At 44.1% G+C, this 20396-nt stretch overlaps 1 protein-coding gene across 3 annotated transcripts in view; it reads right to left on the bottom strand.

Moving 5' to 3' along the window:
- The window catches only part of ttll5 (tubulin tyrosine ligase-like family, member 5), a 96231-nt gene that overhangs the window by 19200 nt on the left and 56635 nt on the right, over positions 1 to 20396 (bottom strand). For all 3 annotated transcript variants that reach the window (XM_021574390.3, XM_021574392.3, XM_090211337.1), the window contains 3 exons: positions 10855 to 11053; positions 5327 to 5547; positions 1406 to 1491 (listed from right to left, as the gene is read on the bottom strand). In XM_021574390.3, coding sequence (XP_021430065.3) covers positions 1406 to 1491; positions 5327 to 5547; positions 10855 to 11053 — 506 coding nt within the window. The remainder of the gene's footprint in view (positions 1 to 1405; positions 1492 to 5326; positions 5548 to 10854; positions 11054 to 20396) is intronic.

Below are 20396 nucleotides of genomic sequence, written 5' to 3'. Positions count from 1 at the left end.
GGACACTGGGCAGGCAGCGTTCCTAAGCCCCACAAAGCTATGTCCTCTCAAAAAAACAAAGGGCATAACACCAGCGATACCAGCGCTGGCTTCAGGACTGCTCCATTCTCAATGCATGGCTAAACCTGGTCCAGGGCTGGCTTGTTAAAAGGTTTGGTACTGACTTTTTTTTGTTCTCGCTCTCCTAAGCTAACTGCTTGGCGTTGTATTGGAGTCACCAGGCATCTCCCCCAACCTGGTGCCCTAAATTATGGAAAAAAATGCATTCATGAAATTCAGGAGCTGCTCCCCACGGATCCAGTTACAGTTATTGATGACTTTATAAGATGTTTGTTAACCTACGCCAACCTTCATACTTTGAAGAGAGAAAATCTGAGAAAAAAAATAAATGTTCTGGTGGCACACATTTTTGGGTTGGTGCATAGCTGCTGTCTTTTTCCAGCTCCGTTTGGACAGATGCAGGCTGATCTGGGTTTCTCTTGGTCGGCTCAAGTGTGACGCTCACATGATGAATGGTGTGATACACTAATGCTAACGTATAGAAGGACTATGGAAAAAGGCCCTGATCAGACAAACAGATGTGCATCCGCTAAAACTGCTTAATATCACTGTTACTGCAATAAACTCAACAGTTCCACCAGTCCCTTTCTCAGGCTCCAGGGTGGAAAGAGTTGTGCAACTGCAGGATGAGAAGGCGGTAGACGCGCACACACTCTAAAAGGTATAAGTAACAAAATGTACGATTTGCAGACATCAATCTAAATTGAATAATGGTAATATAACAGCAATAAAATAACAAAATGCAATACCACAATGAGACCAAAATGCACATACTCCATTTACTATGAAAGACCTGCTCAGTCATGTGTGATTTCTGGGGCACAACTGGCCAGGGATTTAGGTGGCTGGACAGCAATTAGGATGGGAAGCACAGCCAACAGCTGGGAATGCCCAAACGGTGTCTATATCCCACCACTAGATCCCATTACAAAAGAGAAATGGCAATCACACTCATCCACTAGCAGTCATCTGACCTCTATAGTTAGATACATGGAGCCTATTTGATCAAACAGCAGATCACCATTGTAGTAGAAAGTTAAGTATTTATACAGTCAGATGCCCCCTAAATCTTTTGAAACAGACCCATCAGGCCTGGATTTGTGCACAATGAGAAGAGCCTTACAATAGCTATACTCTTGTCATTGCTTGCAGATCCGATCTGAAGTAGTCAGGCCAAAAATATCAAAATGGTGTTGATCAGTCCTCGATGGAAGAATGGTCACTATGCCTGGCTGTGATCACTGACACTGGCATGGAGAGGGCATACCATCTGCCCAAGGACTACAGCACCAGTGGGCAAGCAACAGATAGGGAGGGGAGAATGTGTGTGGACTGTCAGACCTACCTGCTTTCCCACACACGGCCTCGTAGACCACATGCTGCGAGTTGGACGTCAGAGCTCCATTGGCTGGGCGTTCTGATGAGGTCTGTCTGTGGGCAGAGACAAGATAAGAGTGATCAACTCCTGTACAGTACATTACCCAGAGAGATCCAGAGATAGGGCAAAAACAAACCAATGCTGTTCCACATTCATTGTTGTGGAGGGTTCCACTGATATACTGTAGTGCCCTTCACTCTTATTGTAAGAGCATTGTGAAGGCCAATTCTCTTACAGAGTTACAGTAGTGGCATAGGGATTACTGGCTCCTATTACAATACATTGTGCGTGTACTGTGACATCACCAGGCAGGAAAAATGTAAAGCGTGGTGGTTTGCTATGTGCTGTCCATATGGTCTGGTGGGGGTCTCTTGACACTCCAAGAGGTTAAGTGTTTACTGAGTGCTGGGACACATTCCTCTACCATGGTAGCTGTCCTGGATGACGTTTTCCTCAACAATGACGCTCCAAAAGAACACATACGTCGTAGGGTTAGCTTATAGAGTTGTGGTGCCAGCTGGGTCATTTGTGGAATTACCTGTGTGTTTTTAAATAGAAAAGTCATGAGAACAGGTCTCATTGTGACTGATACCGTTTCATAAAATGGGTGACCAATTCTTTCCAGCAAGTACTACCAATGTGTATAGGGCACTGCCTCTTAATAGAACACACAACACTGGCTCTCACAGAAACAGACGACACAGGGACAATGTGTGTATACAGCTTTTCAGACTAAATCATTATGGGTGGAAGGAGGACGTAAAGCAGGGGCCAACAAGCCTGTAACTCTATACATTAAATGTGCTAAGCATTTTTTGGGGAACAATAAATAAAGCTTAGCTGGTATTAACCCATAACAGTGGCTTGACAAAGCAGCATTAACAAGGTAATGAGGGCACACACTGCTTCCTTGTAGGGGCTGCACAGTTGTTCCTTCACACCATTACACAACCACAAATAGGACTGGCTCACTTAAAGTGCAGCATAACTATACAGGAAGCAAACCTTTAATATTTGGAGAAAGCTTGACCTCTGGGTTCTTCATATCACTTTGTCAACAGTCTCTCACTTCTCCACGTCATAAGGTGTAGACCGGCAAACACCACAGTATGGAAAGGCTTAATATATTGAACACGTATCTCTGCATGGAGTACACACCCACAGTTAGACGTTTTGGAAATAAATGTAAAGCCTTGTAAGAAGCCTTTTCTTTCAGAGGGGCTTGAGTGGATTTTCCCAGATAGACTATGAAATATAGGAACAAGGTTGCCTATGGTTGTGTGTTTCTTCGTGTATGGTGGAAGCGAGTTTTTCTTTATGTTATCTGGACGTCTAACCGGGGGGGGGATTAGTGTTCATTTATAAACAGAGTTTTGGCAGCGTGATTTGTTTATAGTATCAAGTCGTTCCTACAGCTGACTAATAGGCAGCGAAGGCAGCAGCCAGTCTGACAGTAATGGTTCTGCTGCAATTGTCACCCTATTAAGAATGCCACATGACAGCCTGGGTTTCCGTAGCTACAGCTGCAAAACCCGCCAAGCCTCACAAACACCACACACAATCATTTATTTGTGTTACAAATTGCTTTCAAATTTGTAACTGAAGTCATTCCCAGTTTGCAACCATGTTAGGCCAATCGACACTCTAGGGTCCTGCCTGCCCTACTGTATGCCACAGCTACAGTAGCAATTTGGTTATGCAGAAAAGCATGACAATTGGGGTATGGGTGAAGTTTGATTGACGTTGTCCATAGCAATAGACAAGCCTTGATGCTTTCGTTTCATTTTAGGATATCTCAGAAGCAGTCATTGTTGCGAAACTAAGCTTAATTTTGGTCCATTCACATTATTTCGGTCATCTCTCTCATCAATTAACATATAATGAGACAGAAACTAATTCTGACAAATGTACTGACACGTCTGTCCAATCAGTGGCTGAACAGACTTGGCATTTCCTCATGATGTTCCGCTCTGATTGGCTGACAGGGCAGCTTGGTGGTGGGTCCAGTGAATTGGCTCTTCTTTCTATATCCCAGCCCTCGGCGAGAGAGAGAGGAGACAGTTTGGCTGCTCCAACATATAAATCCACTCCCTTCTTTATTTGACTCCCAAACACAACTGCTAATCTTGATCCTTATTACTCACTTTCCGTTCTCCAACAAACCCAAAACTACATGTCATTCAGATTCTAGATTCAATAACAAAGACTAACTCTCTGTGTTCATCAATGATGTATTGTTCTGTAGGAAAACAGGCAGCAGGGGCAACATTTTGAGATAAGTATCAAATGTAATGTGTTTTTGAGTTCAGCAGTTGGGAGGGTGTGTTTTGAAGATTAAATAACCTTGAACATTTCTAATACCAACAGTACAGTGATTTCATGTTGGGGTGGATGAGCTAAGGCTACTTAACCAAGGTATTGCGTTGCCATTGAAATGAGTTTAACATAAAGGGAAACAACTTATTATCCATTTCCTGTGAACAATCATCTCATCTTTTTTAGACAGAGGTTTGCTTTCTATCCGTCATTCTTTGCTTCCCTCTCTTCTTTCTTTTCTTCCTTTTTTCCATCAGTGCATTTTTGGTCTAGAAGCTTCCGTTTTTCCCACACTCTCCCCTGTCACACAGGCCGACCACAAAAATGCAGGACAGTGGAGAGTGTGAGGAGGTTCTGGAATTCCGCATGTTGAGGGTAAACACAGTAACTGCCAGGAAGACACACAGAGAGGAGCAAACATTGCACCTACCCTGCCCTAACCGACCTTGCCCTACCCTGCCATAACCGACCCTTCCCTACCCTGCCCTTAACTATTCACTGCCTTCCCTCCCCTCTGACCATGTCAAGAGTCCAGGAGAGCGCTCCTCACACATCAGCAACATAACACAACCACATCCCTCTGGCTTCTCCTGCTCCCTGGCTGGCCTCAGCCGCCACATCAAAGCTGCTATCTGCTGAGGCGGCAACTAAGGCTTTGTGTCATTAGCCAAATCCTTGTACCCCTGATGAAAGGCACCAACACGGACCCTCTGATACAGACAGAAAGACAAGGGACATGCACACACACAGACAGAGATACAGTATGAGCAGACGGGTAGAGCAATGGCTTTACCATACAGTTCTATAAATATCCCTACTTAGCAAAAAAGACAAATTCAAAATGGCCCGGTCCATATAAATCTCTCTGATGTAATACTAGAGAAGAACACATCATGGCTAGAGGGGGTGGAGGTTGAGGAGAGGAGAATGACAGAGCTGGGACCACTGCGCCTCACACTGGGGGAGAGGAGCCCTCCATCGAAGCCATGTGCTTTAAACAAACAAGCAACCATATCACTGAGTTTTGCCATTGCTGTGTAATTTAGCCAGATGTTGGGTAATAAAGTCATACTGCAGCGTGGGAAAGTGATGGCAGTTTCAGGCTTCGCTCCGTTTGCGCTCTCCCCAACTTTTCTTTCTTTCTCCATTTTTCCTCCTCTCTTCTTCTGTTAATCTCCAAACAAAACAGGGTTTAAACAGCGCTCATAAATAGGGCCCTGCAGTTGAACCGCATTGTGTTTACTGAGCATGCAGAAATCAGACCTGTGATGAGGTTGTTTACGGAACAGGCAGATACAGCCTGAAGCCAAGGGACTGGTACTGTTCGCTCCACGCTTCATGTAGGCTAGTCTAACTCTCAGTTCCGTTTGAACTCTCTGCTGCTGCTGGACCCTGGTTCACCCCTCCAGCACAGCCATAGTCCTCTAGACCCACTAGCTTGCCATCACATATACTGCATATTCATGTCATGGTCCAATCAACGTTTCCACATTACAGTGGTCATAATGAACTTTCTAGTAAGAGACTAATGAACAGCAGCATCCCAGAGGCAGCTCTAGCCCCAGGTCTTACTTGCTGAGGCGCTGGGTGGCTGTCTTCCTGACCAGGCCCTCCCTGGCACTGCTGGGTGGTTTGGGGTTGAGGATGTGTCCTGGGCCTGCGCAGGCCTGGCTGTGGTTCTGGCGGCCTGGGTGGGTCACTGGTAGACTGGAGGAGGATGGGCCGGTGGGAGCCTGGGGCCAAGGAGCCGTCACAGGATAGGGTGGCATCATGGCCTTAGCAGCCAACATGGCCTAAGGAGCAAAAACCACACATTTAGCTTCAGATTCACAATCAAGTTAGTTATGACATTACACATAAGAGGATTTATACAATAGGGCATCATGTACCTAATCCCCTACCTAAATCAGGGATGGGAAAGGCTATCAAATTGTAAATGTGCTCAGTACAACCATAAAAAAGATCAGACTTTGATTTCAGCAAAAAACAAGTTCTGCCTTCTAGGTGATCTAAGGTCAAACATCATCGATCTAAAAGACAACTACATCAATTAGCTTTGAAAAAAGTGCTATCCTTTATCAAAACATACTCTACATATTTTGAGGTTGGACGCAGTGCAACACAAATTCTTCACATTTCATACTTGTTTAGACAAGATCTCTTTAATGGCTTCTAGAAACCTGGTAAACAACATGTTCATCCTGACATAATATTTAAGAACTACCGTTTACCGGTTGCCTGTGTTGCTGGGGAATGCTTCACAGACATTCTTTCCAGATCTCATGTCTATGCTATTTTCTCTGCCACTTTATATATCTATCTATCTATCTATCTAACAAGCTAATGGTTTTCCAGCTTCCCAGCGCATGATTTCAAAGGGCCGGCAGCATGACAGAGAATATTTTGGTGTAATTTCTGTGTTGATAAATGAGAAACTGAATTTCCAGGTTGGAGGGTCTGTGGTTGTGGAGCAGTTGAGCAGGGCCAGGGAGGGCACCTTTATTTGGCTGCCAGGTGGCCCCAGGCCAAGCCTGTGGAGGAGCCGCGCAGTCTGCACCCAGTAACTGGAACAGAGTAGAGCACCGGAACAGCACTCTCTCTTTCTCACACACACACACACCTATGCTCCCCTGGATACAGTTTTATATTCAGTTAAGCCAAATACTTCAATAAATTCTGCCACAAGGCAGGGGAGGTGAGTGCCGGAATGTGGAGAGCACTTATTTCAATAAGACCAAAACCTGCAATGGTTTTTCACGTGTCATTACAGAGTAGGGTCAAGGCATTGACTAATTCCTGACCAATGGAAGGACACAGTCTTGGAAGTAGGGTTTACTGTGCAATTCTACTCTGAGCCAAAGTGAATGAGTCTTAAGGCCATGGAACACATGGAAACACTACAGAATTGCAGGGCGTCTGTTAGTATAGACTCCCATTCAAGTCAAGCTGGCGAGAGAGACTGAGGGGCAGAGCAGAAGGAGAGGATATTTAAGGGACGGTTCCCTGATTGGGTGGTGACTCAAGGCGCACAGTCAGCCCTCCCATGAGCTCAGTAAAAGGACTGTTTGTTAAGGGGAGAACAACAGGTTGGCTCTCTTAATGCTGTGCCCTTTATGGCATATGATTACACACACACCAACTAATGCTGCAAACCATTTCCTGCAATTTCGCAATCAGGGGGAGAGATGGTCCCTGCACAACCCTACCTGGTAATCGTGGATGGATGGATGCTGTGAGTGGCTGGCTGAGAGTGGTTGTGGCTTGGTGAACTAGTGAACTGTGCTCAATCAGCGAGCTGGCGATGGGAGGGGAGTGGACAGGAGCTGGGGGGGATCACTTTCAAAGAGAGTCTTGCGTAACCCAGCCAGTCCGGGCCAAGAAAAACATCCCCTCAATTGCATTAATTACACTCAACCTAGACGTAAAAATGATGATGAGAGCAACTGCATTACTCAAAGAAAAAAAAAAAAAAAAACTGCGCCTCCCATCATCCCACCCCGAAAGGTGTATTTGTATTTATTATGGATCCCCATTAGTTCCTGCCAAGGCAGCAGCTACTCTTCCTGGGGTCCAGCAAAGTTAAGACAGTTCATACAATTAAAAAAAAAAGACAATACATTCACAGCACAGATTTCACAACACACTGTGTGCCCTCTTGGCCTTACTCCACCACTACCACATATCTACAGTACAAAATTCATGTGTACGTGTCTATAGTGTGTATGTTAACGAGTGTGTGTGCTTGCATCTGTCTGTGCCTATGATTGTGTTGCTTCACAGACCCCGCTGTTCCAATAAGGTGTATTTTCTATCTGTTTTTCTAATCCAATTTTACGGCTTACATCAGTTACTTGATGTGGAATAGAGTTCCATGTAGTCATGGCTCCATGTAGTACTGTGCGCCTCCCATAGTCTGTTCTGAACGTTCAGATTGACATGCATATTAATATTAACTCTCTGTGTGCATCCAAGGGCCAGCCGTGCTGCACTGTTCTGAGCCAATTGCAGTCTCTTTGTGGCACCTAACCACATGCCTGAACAGTAGTCCAGATGCGACAAAACTAGGGCCTGTAGAACCTGCCTTGTTGATAGTGCTGTTGAGGTAGATCAGTGATTTATTATGGGCAGACTTCTCCCCATCTTAGCTACTGTTGTATCAATATGTTTTGACCATGACAGTTTACAATCCAGGGTTACTCCAAGCAGTTTAGTCACCTCAACTTGCTCAATTTCCATATTATTTATTGGAAGATTTAGTTGAGGTTAATGGTTTAGTGCATGATTTGTCCCAAATACAATGCTTTTAGTTTTAGAAATATTTAGGACCAACTTATTCCTTGCCACCCACTCTGAAATTAATTACAGCTCTTTGTTAAGTGTTGCAGTCACTTCAGTCGCTGTAGTAGCTGACATGTATAGTGTTGAGTCATTCGCATACATAGACACTTAAAGCCAGTGGCATGTCGTTAGTAAAGATTTTAAAAAGTAAGGGGCCTAGACACCTGTCCTGGGGAATTCCTGATTCTACCTGGATTATGTTGGAGAGATTTCCATTAAAGAACACCCTCTGTGTTCTGTCAGACAGGTAACTCTTTATCCACAATATAGCAGGGGGTGTAAAGCCATAACACAAGTTTTTCCAGCAGCAGACTGTGATCGATAATGTCAAAAGCTGCACTGAAGTCTAACAAAACAGCCCCCAAAACAGCCCTCAATCATTTTTTGAATGTCCTTCCCTATAAGCGTGCTGAAAGTCTGATGTCAATTTGTTTTCTATTAAATAGCATTGCATCTGGTCAAACAATTTTTTCCAAAAGTTTACTAAAAAGGTTAGTAACAGGCTGATTTACTGGCTCAAATAGCCGACCAAGGGGGCTTTACTATTCTTAGGTAGCGGAATGACTTTTGCTTCACTCCAAGCATGGGGGCACACACTGTCTAGTAGGCTTAAATTTGAAATATGGCAAATAGGACTGTCAATATCGTCCGCTATTATCCTCAGTAATTTTCCATTCGAGTTGTCAGACCCTGGTGGCTTGTCATTGTTGATAGACAATTGTTTCACCTCTTCCACACTCACATTACGGAATTCAAAATTACAATGCCTTTCTTTCATAATTTGGTCAGATATACTTGGATGTGTAGTGTCAGCGTTTGTTGCTGGCATGTCATGCCTAAATTTGCTAATCTTGCCTATAAAAAAATATTAAAGTAGTTGGCAATATCAGTTGGTTTTGTGATGAATGAGCCATCTGATTCAATGAATGATGGAGCAGAGTTTGCCCTTTTTCTCAAAATGTAATTTAAGGTGCACCAAAGCTTTTTACTATCATTCTTTATACTATCAAAATAAAGAGAGTCACACACTCCATATATAAACTCCCAGTAATTTATTGGGTAACTCTATTTGAATAGTTTATTCGCCGTTAGTCAGCACCTCCACACAAATACATTTTTCGTGGTGTGTGTAATTTATTTGCCATTGCTTTTGCCTCATCCCTCAACCATACCATTTTTCAATTACTCATCAAGCCACTGGGATTTAACCATTTTTACAGTCATTTTCATAAATGTGTCAAGTGCAATATTCTTTACATCAACAACATAGGAATCAGTACAAAACTTATTGTATGACCTCTTATACACTATATTAGGCCCAGCCTTTGGAACTGGTTTTCCGAGATATGGCTACTATATTGTGATCACTACATTCGATGGGTCTGGATACTGCTTTCAAGCACATGTCTGCAGCATTAGTAAAGAGGTGATCAATACATGTTGATGATTTCATCCCTGTGCTGTTTGCAACTACCCTGGTAGGTTGACTGATAACCTGAACCAGTTTGCAGGCACTGGTTACAGTTTGAAGCTTTTTCTAGAGTGGGCAGCTTGATGAAAGCCAGTCAATATTTAAATCACCCAGAAAATATACCTCTAGTCTCTCCCCAGCCTCCATTCATAGAACGGCTATACAACAAATGCTGCAAGAAGAATAAACACAGATTTCCTGTCCAGATCTCCTTTCAAAGCAAACCAAGAACCAATGCGTTTTTTTTTTCCAGTTTCAAAATGATATATAGTGTCAAGTAACCCAAGGCATTCAGTTTAATCTCATTCAGCAATGACAGAAATCGCATATGTCACGACTAGTCAAGCAAGACTAAAAGGTTTTGTAACTATAACGGTTTAGAAAAGTTATGCCTCAGAAATCAGTTTCAGCATTGTAATGGGAACAAAATGAATGTAGAATCTGATATGAGCTGTGAATGATGGGATTAGGCTTCTTATTCAGTGTAGAATCAGTGGCATTGCCATGCCGGAGCCCTTGTGGGCAGCCAGCCTTGATTACTTACCTTCCAATATAAGCACAGACTCAGTAGAACAAAGAGTTCGCTTGGTGTGAGAATTCATGTTTGCTTTCAAGAAACGAGCTCCCTGTGAGGATGTTCCCACTGGACACCATTTTGTTCGGCGGTTGGAGGAGAAATTCCCAGAATAATTTTGCAAGCACAAACATCAAGGCTTTCCTCTACGGGTGATGGGGGAGCTTTTGGAGAGTATCCCCATTGCTTAACAAAAACAAGCAGTTGATATTGCCCAGACAAAAAGAGATGAGGGTTTTCCTGATTTATAATTCAATAGCACTCAAATACCCTACTAAGTGTTTACATCTATGCTTTATTTGAGTAAGAGGGAAAGATCAAGGGATGGAAAGGGAGAATTGCAACTTCTAGTGTTTCTCTGAACCCCAATCAGAGAAAATCACAAAAAGTCTGTAAAATGGTTTTGACACAAAGCTGAACACTGGTTCCAAGGATTGGATTGTGTGCAACTTTCAGCCCAGTGAGAGAAGGAGTGTTTCTAATACACTCTCACCACACTGTATATACAGTCTTGCAGGGTTTCTAGTCTGGGTCTACCTGAACATGAGGTTCTCCACATTCAGCCTGTGGTTTATAGGAAGGCATGGTTTTCATTTCGTTGGGCTGAATAGTTCCAAGGCAACCAGAACTACATAGCAGTGATATTTTTCTCTAAACTCCACAGCCACATTTACCCTACCGTTCGGTCTGTGGTATTGTGGACTGCAGCTCACTGACCTGGTGGCGGGTGCGACTCTGGTCAAGCAGTTGGCGGGACTGGAACTTCTGCTGCTGCAGCTGCTGGATGGCGAACTGGAGCTGGTAGCTGCCTGGGATGGGCTGGTAGCGCTGCTGGGGGCTGACGCCTCTCACCAGGTTGTAGGCACTCTGGGTCTCCCCATCCCAAAGACCCTCCTCATCTCTCGGCGCCCTGGGGCTATGGGAGCAAAAGAAATTAGATCAAAATAGTTCCAAAGTTAATGTGTACTGTATGCTTGATAAATTAAGAACTGAGCATCTAGCTTTTACTGATGCAAAAGGTTCGGCTCAGACAGCAGTGGAACAGAAATAACAGCAGTGGGGAGCCATGTAAGTATTTAGGCCTACCATCTCATCATCAGTCACTTGACTATGCAACCAAGACTGAAATGTAGTGTTAGCTCATGGCCTATTTCCCTCCACATGTTGAGTAGTAAGACTGAACAACAAGTAAAGGGGACAAGACAGCGTGCGGCACCCCAGCCGCTGCACCCAGATGGCCTCCTGTCAAAACTGACCAATCAAAGAGGCAAAGCAGAGAGCCGACCCGTGGCAAACATGGGGCACTTAGAAAACATTGAAACCTCTCCCGCCTAAGGGCTCTCAGCGCATCGCGTTCCATCCACATCACAAAGCCACAACCTGGAAAGCCAACCTTTGAACGGCTCCACACATTTGTAACTGGATTATCTTTCACTAGGACTAAGCCTTTCAGCCTTTTTGGCCCCATCTAAAGCAATGGGGGGGCGTCAGGGCTCGCCCCTCCAGCACAAGTTCACTGCAGAGTCTGAAAAGGAAGGCACCCCTTCAGCCAAAAAGCACTGTTCTAAAGAGCAGGGTGCTGAGAGAAAAAATGGAAAGAATGAAAGAGAGATAAAGAAATAGAACTCCTGAGGATGAAGAGCTAGTGGAAATTCCTCCCATACATTTAAGTAATTTAGCAGACACTGTTATCCAGTGTGACTTACAATTAGTGCATTCATCTTAAGATAGCTAGGTGGGACAACCACATAGTCATAGTAAGTACATTTTCCCTCAATAAATTAGCTATCAGCAAAGTCAGAGCTAATAGGGGGGGGGGGAATAGTTAAGTGCTAGTTCATGACAGGCTTATGTTTTTTTTATTATATAAGAAACATAGATAACATTGTAATAACATTTGTATACAGTAAAAGTTAAATAAAATATTATCAGACTTGAAATAACACAATTCACCAGGACATTTTTAGAACAGAACTGAGATAAGGTCTAAAATTAGAATTCAATTAATCTTGAATAACAATGCACGCTGCGGGAAAATAATCCAGTGTCGCTCACACAGGCTACATGAAAAATATTCCCGTCCGGCGTAGCCAAACAAAGACACAAGGGATCTGAAAGTCATGTGAACGCGCTATCCGCCCGCTCATTTCACGTAATGGCATGTATATTGCAAAAACAACTGGTGTGACCCAGAGCCATTGAAACTTTTTTCACCCTCTTCTGCTAACAAAGGTCTGTCTGTGAACCCTTTAAGACAACAGAGTCCAAATGACCACAAGACAAAACAAAACCCTGATGGATGGTTTCGCCTCCATTTTTTAGTATTTAAGCATTTTTCCCCAAAACTATTCCAAGTACAGTATGCTTCAGTTAGTCTTTACCAATATCTCTCCACTTGAGCTACATGGGAGGCCAAATCACAAATCCTCTGAGTCCCACATCAGGGGCCTCAGTTCCTGGCCATTCAATTCCAGCACAATAAATAACAAATAGGAAAGGGGGAAAAAACTGGCACATCTGAGTTTCCCATCACTGGTACAGTATATGTGTGCAGTTGTAGCAGCCTGGAGCCTGCTCTGCCTGCCTGCAGCATGTGGGTGTCAGTGTGAACCCTGCTGAACTCACTGTACTGTAATATGCTGATATGACTTACAATAACACAGCAGTGTGAGCAGAGCACATGTGCAGCATCAATCTAACTCAGCGCCGAATGTGGGAAAAAGGCCGTTATGAAATGACATCATGCTGCTTCAGCCCACCATACCTCCAAGTCCTGGCCTAGCTGGTCAATGTGGACATCAGGCTCAGGGGTTCAGGGGTATTTCCAGCACCAGTCAAAATGTTGGACACACCAACTCATTCAAGGGTTTTTCTTTATTTTTACTATTTTCTACATGGTAGAATAATAGTGAAGACATCAAAACTATGAAATAACACATATGGAATCATGTAGTAACCAAAAAAAAAGTGTTAAACCAATCTAAATATATTTAAGATTTTTAGCCACCCTTGATGACAGCTTTGCACCCTTTTGGTATTCTCTCAACCAACTTCACCTGGAATGCTTTTATAACAGTCTTTCTAACAGTCTTGAAGGAGTCTATGCATAGCACTTGTTGTCTGCTTTTCCTTCACTCCACAGTCTAACTCATCCCAAACGATCAACTGTGTTGAGGTTGGGTATTTGTGGAGGCCAGGTCATCTGATGCAGCACTCCATCACTATCCTCCTTGGTCAAATAGCCCTTACATAGCCTGGAGGGTGTTGGCTCATTGTCCTGTTGAAAAAACAAATGATGGTCCCACTAAGCGCAAACCAGATGGGATGGCGTATCGCTGCAGAATGCTGTGGTAGCCATGCTGGTTAAGTGTGCCTTGAATTAGAAATAAATCACCTACAGTGTCACCAGCAAAGCACCCCCACACCATCACACCTCCATGCTTCACGGTGGGAACCACACATGCGATCCGCTCACCTACTCGATGTCTCACAAAAACACGGCGGTTGGAACGAAAAATCTCAATTTTGGACAAAATGTCCATTGCTCGTGTTCCTTTAGTAGTGGTTTCTTTGCAGCAATTTGACCACGAAGGCCTGATTCACACAGTCTCCTCTGAACAGTTGCTGTTGAGATGTGTCTGTTACTTGAACTCTGTGAAGCATTTATTTGGGCTGCAATTTCTGAGGTGCAGTTAACTCTAATGAACTTATCCTCTGCAGCAGAGGTAACTCTGGGTCTTCCATTCCTGTGGCGGTCCTCATGAGAGCCAGTTTCATCAAAGAGCTTGATGGCACTTGAAGAAACTTTCAAAGTTCTTGACATTTTCCAGATTGACTAACCTTCATGTCTTAAAGTAATGACGGACGGTCGTTTCTCTTTGCTTATTTGAGCTGTTCTTGCCATAATATGGACTTGGTCTTTTTCCAAATAGGTAAAATACTTGTAGTAACCAAAAAAGTGTTAAACATGATTCCATACTTATTTCATAGTTTTGATGTCTTCACTATTATTCTACAATGTAGAACATAGTAAAACATAAAGAAAAAACCCTGGGTAGGTGTGTCCAAACTTTGGTACTGTATTTTCTCCCCCTTGTCCTCCATCTAGAGGGGCATTGATATGATAACTATGAAACACAGAGTACTGGAGCCTACAATGTTGAGAAGCAGAGAGCTGGTGGATGGGTTCAAAGTGCCAGTGTGAGTGCAGTGCATAAGTCCATCTCTCATGTGTGTGACTGAAATGGGGGGGAGAGGGTTTTAGTCCATACTGCCTGTTGAGGGGGGAAGGGATGTTACTAGGGTGTCGATGTCAACTCATTAACATGGTCCCCTTATCCCAGGTTGGAATTTCTCTCTTCCCTACCTAAGGGGATACCTTACTACCAGCACTACATCTGGGTCCAATTGAGGTGAAAAAAAATAAGCTTTTTATTGAAAGGAGGAAGATATCAAACCATTTTTGCCCCATTCATTTTTAAAGTTCCCCTGAGTTTTCTGGGGAGCCAAATAGCATCTGCAAATGGACAGTCACAAAATGTACTGGAATTAAATGCTGCGACAACATCCGACCAAGTAAAACAACAGTCTGACAAAATATTGAACAAAACCAAAAATACCAGTATGTGTGTTGCGGTGACCAGGGTCTGAGCAGTTCTTGAGTACTGCAGAATCAGAAATGGTGGCCCTGTGGTTATTTTCCAGAAAATTGGAACGGAAATGGCACCACACCAAACTGGAAGTCTTCCGACTAGCTTGGAAAGACAGTACCGTGCAGTATCGAAGAGCCCTTACTGCTGCTCGATCATCCTATTTTTCCAACTTAATTGAGGAAAATTAGAAAAATCCCAAATTCCTTTTTGATACTGTCGCAAAGCTAACTAAAAAGCAGCATTCCCCAAGAGAGGATGGCTTTCACTTCAGCAGTAATAAATTCATGAACTTCTTTGAGGAAAAGATCATGATTATTAGAAAGCCAATTACGAACTCCTCTTTAAATCTGCGTATTCCTTCAAAGCTCAGTTGTCCTGAGTCTGCACAACTCTGCCAGGACCTAGGATCAAGAGAGACACTCAAGTGTTTTAGTACTATATCTCTTGACACAATGATGAAAATAATCATGGCATCTAAACCTCCAAGCTGCATATTGGACCCTAATCCAACTAAACTACTGAAAGAGCTGCTTCCTGTGCTTGGCCCTCCTATGTTGAACATAATAAACGGCTCTCTATCCACCGGACATGTACCAAACTCACTAAAAGTGGCAGTAATAAAGCCGCTCTTGAAAAAGCCAAACCTTGACCCAGAAAATATAAAAAACTATTGGCCTATATCGAATCTTCCATTCCTCTCAAAAGTTTTAGAAAAGGCTGTTGCGCAGCAACTCACTGCCTTCCTGAAGACAAACAATGTATACGAAATGCTTCAGTCTGGTTTTAGACCCCATCATAGCACTGAGACTGCACTTGTGAAGGTGGTAAATGACCTTTTAATGGCATCAGACCGAGGCTCTGCATCTGTCCTCGTGCTCCTAGACCTTAGTGCTGCTTTTGATACCATCGATCACCACATTCTTTTGGAGAGATTGGAAACCCATAATTGGTCTACACGGACAAGTTCTGGCCTGGTTTAGATCTTATCTGTCGGAAAGATATCAGTTTGTTTCTGTGAATGGTTTGTCCTCTGACAAATCATATGTACCTTTCGGTGTTCCTCAAGGTTCCGTTTTAGGACCACTATTGTTTTCACTATATATTTTACCTCGTGGGGATGTCATTCGAAAACATAATGTTAACTTTCACTGCTATGTGGATGACACACAGCTGTACATTTCAATGAAACATGGTGAAGCTCCAAAATTGCCCTCGCTAGAAGCATGTGTTTCAGACATAAGGAAGTGGATGGCTGCAAACTTTCTACTTTTAAACTCGGACAAAACAGAGATGCTTGTCCTAGGTCCCAAGAAACAAAGAGATCTTCTGTTGAATCTGACAATCAATCTTAATGGTTGTACAGTCGTCTCAAATAAAACTGTGAAGGACCTCGGCCTTACTCTGGACCCTGATCTCTCTTTTGAAAAACATATCAAGACTGTTTCAAGGACAGCTTTTTTCCATCTACGTAACATTGCAAAAATCAGAAACTTTCTGTCCAGAAATTATTTAGAAAAATGTATCCATGCTTTTGTCACTTATAGGTTAGACTACTGCAATGCTCTACTTTCCGGCTACCCGGATAAAGCACTAAATAAACTTCAGTTAGTGCTAAATACGGCTGCTAGAATCCTGACTAGAACCAAAAAATTTGATCATATTACTCCAGTGCTAGCCTCCCTACACTGGCTTCCTGTGTAGGGAGCCAGGGCTGATTTCAAGGTTTTACTGCTAACCTACAAAGCATTACATGGGCTTGCTCCTACCTATCTCTCTGATTTGGTCCTGCCGTACATACCTACACGTACGCTACGGTCACAAGGCGCAGACCTCCTAATTGTCCCTAGAATTTCTAAGCAAACAGCTGGAGGCAGGGCTTTCTCCTATAGACCTCCATTTTTATGGAATGGTCTGCCTACCCATGTGAGAGACGCAAACTCGGTCTCAACCTTTAAGTCTTTACTGAAGACTCATCTCTTCAGTGGGTCATATGATTGAGTGTAGTCTGGCCCAGGAGTGTGAAGGAGAACGGAAAGGTTCTGGAACAACGAACCGGCCTTGCTGTCTCTGCCTGGCCGGTTCCCCCCTTTCCACTCGGATTCTCTGCCTCTAACCCTATTACAGGGGCTGAGTCACTGGCTAACTAGGGATCTTTCATACCGTCCCTAGGAGGGGTGCGTCACTTGAGTGGGTGAGTCACTGAGTCACCCCCCCTTGGGTTGTGCCGTGGCGGAGATCTTTGTGGGATATACTCGGCCTTGTCTCAGGATGGTAAGTTGGTGGTTGAAGATATCCCTCTAGTGGTGTGGGGGCTGTGCTTTGGCAAAGTGGGTGGGGTTATATCCTTCCTGTTTGGCCCTGTCCGGGGGTGTCATCGGATGAGGCCACAGTGTCTCCTGACCCCTCCTGTCTCAGCCTCAAGTATTTATGCTGCAGTAGTTTATGTGTCGGGGGGCAAGGGTCAGTTTGTTATATCTGGAGTACTTCTCCTGTCCTATCCGGTGTCCTGTGTGAATTTAAGTGTGCTCTCTAATTCTCTCTTTCTTTCTTTCTCTCTCTCGGAGGACCTGAGCCCTAGGACCATGCCTCAGGACTACTTGACATGATGACTCCTTGCTGTCCCCAGTCCACCTGGCCGTGCTGCTACTCCAGTTTCAACTGTTCTGCCTGTGATTATTATTATTTGACCATGCTGGTCATTTATGAACATTTGAACATCTTGGCCATGTTCTGTTAAAATCTCCACCCGGCACAGCCAGAAGAGGACCCCTCATAGCCTGGTTCCTCTCTAAGTTTCTTCCTAGGTTTGGGCCTTTCTAGGGAGTTTTTCCTAGCCACCGTGCTTCTACACCTGCATTGCTTGCTGTTTGGGGTTTTAGGCTGGGTTTCTGTACAGCACTTTGAGATATCAGCTGATGTACGAAGGGCTATATAAATAAATTTGATTTGATTTGATTTGGATATGAAGACAGAGATGGAGGTAACAGTGGAGAGAGAGTTTGGGTGCCAAGGTAGAGAGAGACATTAGTGTTCTCCTCACTGAGGGGAGTAGAATGGGCCAACCATGACGTATTACAACCCTAAATACACAATTGTGGTGCTCAATCACAATTTCAAACCACAGCTATTGTTACCCAAAAACTTACTGGAAATGAATTCTTACCTGAGCCAATTGTTCGATCCAGGATCGGGTAAAATTAGTAAAATACAGAGACTAAGCAATCTGGCCTTCTTTTATAGGCTTGTCCTAAACTAGCAAAAGAGAGCTAATGATAAAACACCATGCACCCATTGGTTATGCACCCTGATGTTTTGGGCTCCCGAATGGCGCAGTGGTCTAAGACACTGCATCTTAGTGCAAGAGGCTTCACTGCAGTACCTGGTTCAAATCCAGGCTGCATCACATTCGGCCATAGGGTGGCGCACAATTGGCCCAGTGTTGCCTGGGTTTGGCCGTCATTGTAAATAAGAATTTGTTCTTCAAACTGACTTGCCTGGTTAGAAAAATAAAACAATGTTAGAGACTTTTAGAAGGTCAAATTAATGCCTATGAGAAATCAAACAATTTCACATCAATGATGCGGTTTGGGACAATTCAAAAAACAAAGTATCGGGAAGTCAAGCGTTACTCCTGACAACAGAGTTGTGAGGTGTCTAAATAGTAATAGTATAATGGTGTTTATGAAAGTGAGTGTAGCCAGCAGCCCCCTGCTCCAGGTTGACAGCAGACTGGAGTGAGAGGAGTGGGGAAGCAGCTTCTCTCTCTGTGTGTGTTTCAGAGTGCTGAGGCAGCATACCTGGCAGATCCTGGCAGCATGTCGGCACATCAAAGAGCCAAGCTACTCTTTGAAACCCATCATGCTTCACCCCTGTGGTTGCTGCTTAAAGAGCCAGCGTGCTTAACGGTTTCAGTATGTTTGGCACAGACCACCGGCCCCAGTTGTAGGGGGCTCAGGAAATCCTACATGAAAGAAACAGCACTCAAAGTCAAAATCAAGATAATTTATCCTAATATCTCATCAACGATGTTACACCGCTTCCTAAGATCCCTACGCCAAATTTACGGTTGCGGGTAATGGGGTGGAAAAAAAATTGGGGTTTGTGTTGGTGCGGAAAGTAACAGAGAGAAAGTGATGGATGGCACGTTCTTAACAGGAGAACCTTCTGACAAAGGGATCCTTTTTACCTGAGCTGTCCTGTGACGAGGTGAAGGATCTCATCAAAATCTCTGTTATGAAGTATTAACAGCAGAGCTCCTAAGTGGCAACATACTTTAGTGCACTCAAGAACAGTATTTTATGAGTTTACCTCAGAGGATTTCCAGTTAAAAAGTAGAATAATAGTCCTCACATGAACTGGGATCAAAAAGGAGAAAGTACTGTAGATAAGATAAAAGTACTTAAAGTTTAAATGTCGCATGCACAAGTGAGTGTGCATAAATAAAATACAAGGGTCAACTCAGTCTGTGTAGCTATTTGGTTAGCTATTAGCAGTCTTGGGAATATAAGCTGTTCAGGAGCCTGTTGGTGTCAGACTTGATGCACAAGTACCGCTTGCTGTGGGGAAGCAGAGAGAAGAGTCTATGGCTTGGGTGGCTGGAGTCTAACAATTTTCCGGGCCATCCTTTTGCACCACCTGATATAGAGGTCCTGGAAGGCAGGAAGTTCGGCCCCAGTGATGGACTGGGCTGTCCGCATCACCCTCTGTAGCGCCATGCGATCAAGGGCGGTGCGGTTGCCATACCAAGCAGTGTTGCAGCCAGTCAAGATGCTCACAAAGGTGCAGCTGTAGAACTTTGAGGATTTGAGGGCCTATGCCAAACATTTAACCTCCCGAGGGGGAATAGGCGCAACTTTGGAACTTGTTAACAACTGTCCACGTGTGTGTGGACCATTGTAAGTCTTTAGTGATTTGGACACTGAGGACCTTGAAGCTCTCGACCCGCTCCACTGCAGCCCAGTCGATGTGGGGCGTGAAAGCTGAGCTGTAGTCAATGAACAGCATTCTCACATAGGCATTCCTCTTATCTAGGTGGGTGAGGGCAGTGTGGAATGCAATTCAGATTGCGTCGTCTATGGATCTGTGGGGCGGTATGCAAATTGGAGTGGGTCTAGGATGGAGTTGATGTGTGCCATAGGAAACCTTTCAAAGCACTTTATGATTACAGATGTGAGTGCTACAGGACGGTAGTCATTGTGGCATGAAGCCTTTGAGTTCTTGGGAACAGGAATGATGGTGGTCAACCCAACATGTAGGGATTACAAACTGGGACAAGGAGAAGTTGAAAATGATCGTGAATATGCTGTTCTGCGCATGCTCTGAGAACGCGCCCTGGAATACCGTCCGGCCCAGCGGCCTAGCGAGTGTTGATCTGATTAAAGACCTTAGTCACTTCGGCCTCAGAGAGCGAGATCACCCAGTTCACTGGGTCAGTGAGGGCCCTCACGCACGACACAGTGTTGTTGAAGCATGTATTAAATGCATCGAGTTCGTCTGGTAGAGGAAACGTTAGGCATATCATGACTTGGTCTTCCTTTGTAATCTGTGATGGACTGTAGATCCTGCCACATGCGGTGGGGGCGGCAGAGCTGGTAATATGATTCCTTC

Source organism: Oncorhynchus mykiss, chromosome 19 (assembly GCF_057628025.1).
Source record: "Oncorhynchus mykiss isolate SJ-2025 chromosome 19, ASM5762802v1, whole genome shotgun sequence".
NCBI classification, from domain to species: Eukaryota; Metazoa; Chordata; class Actinopteri; order Salmoniformes; family Salmonidae; genus Oncorhynchus; species Oncorhynchus mykiss.
The sequence above is the reverse complement of the archived record's forward strand: the minus strand, read 5'-3'. Positions and strand labels throughout refer to the sequence as shown.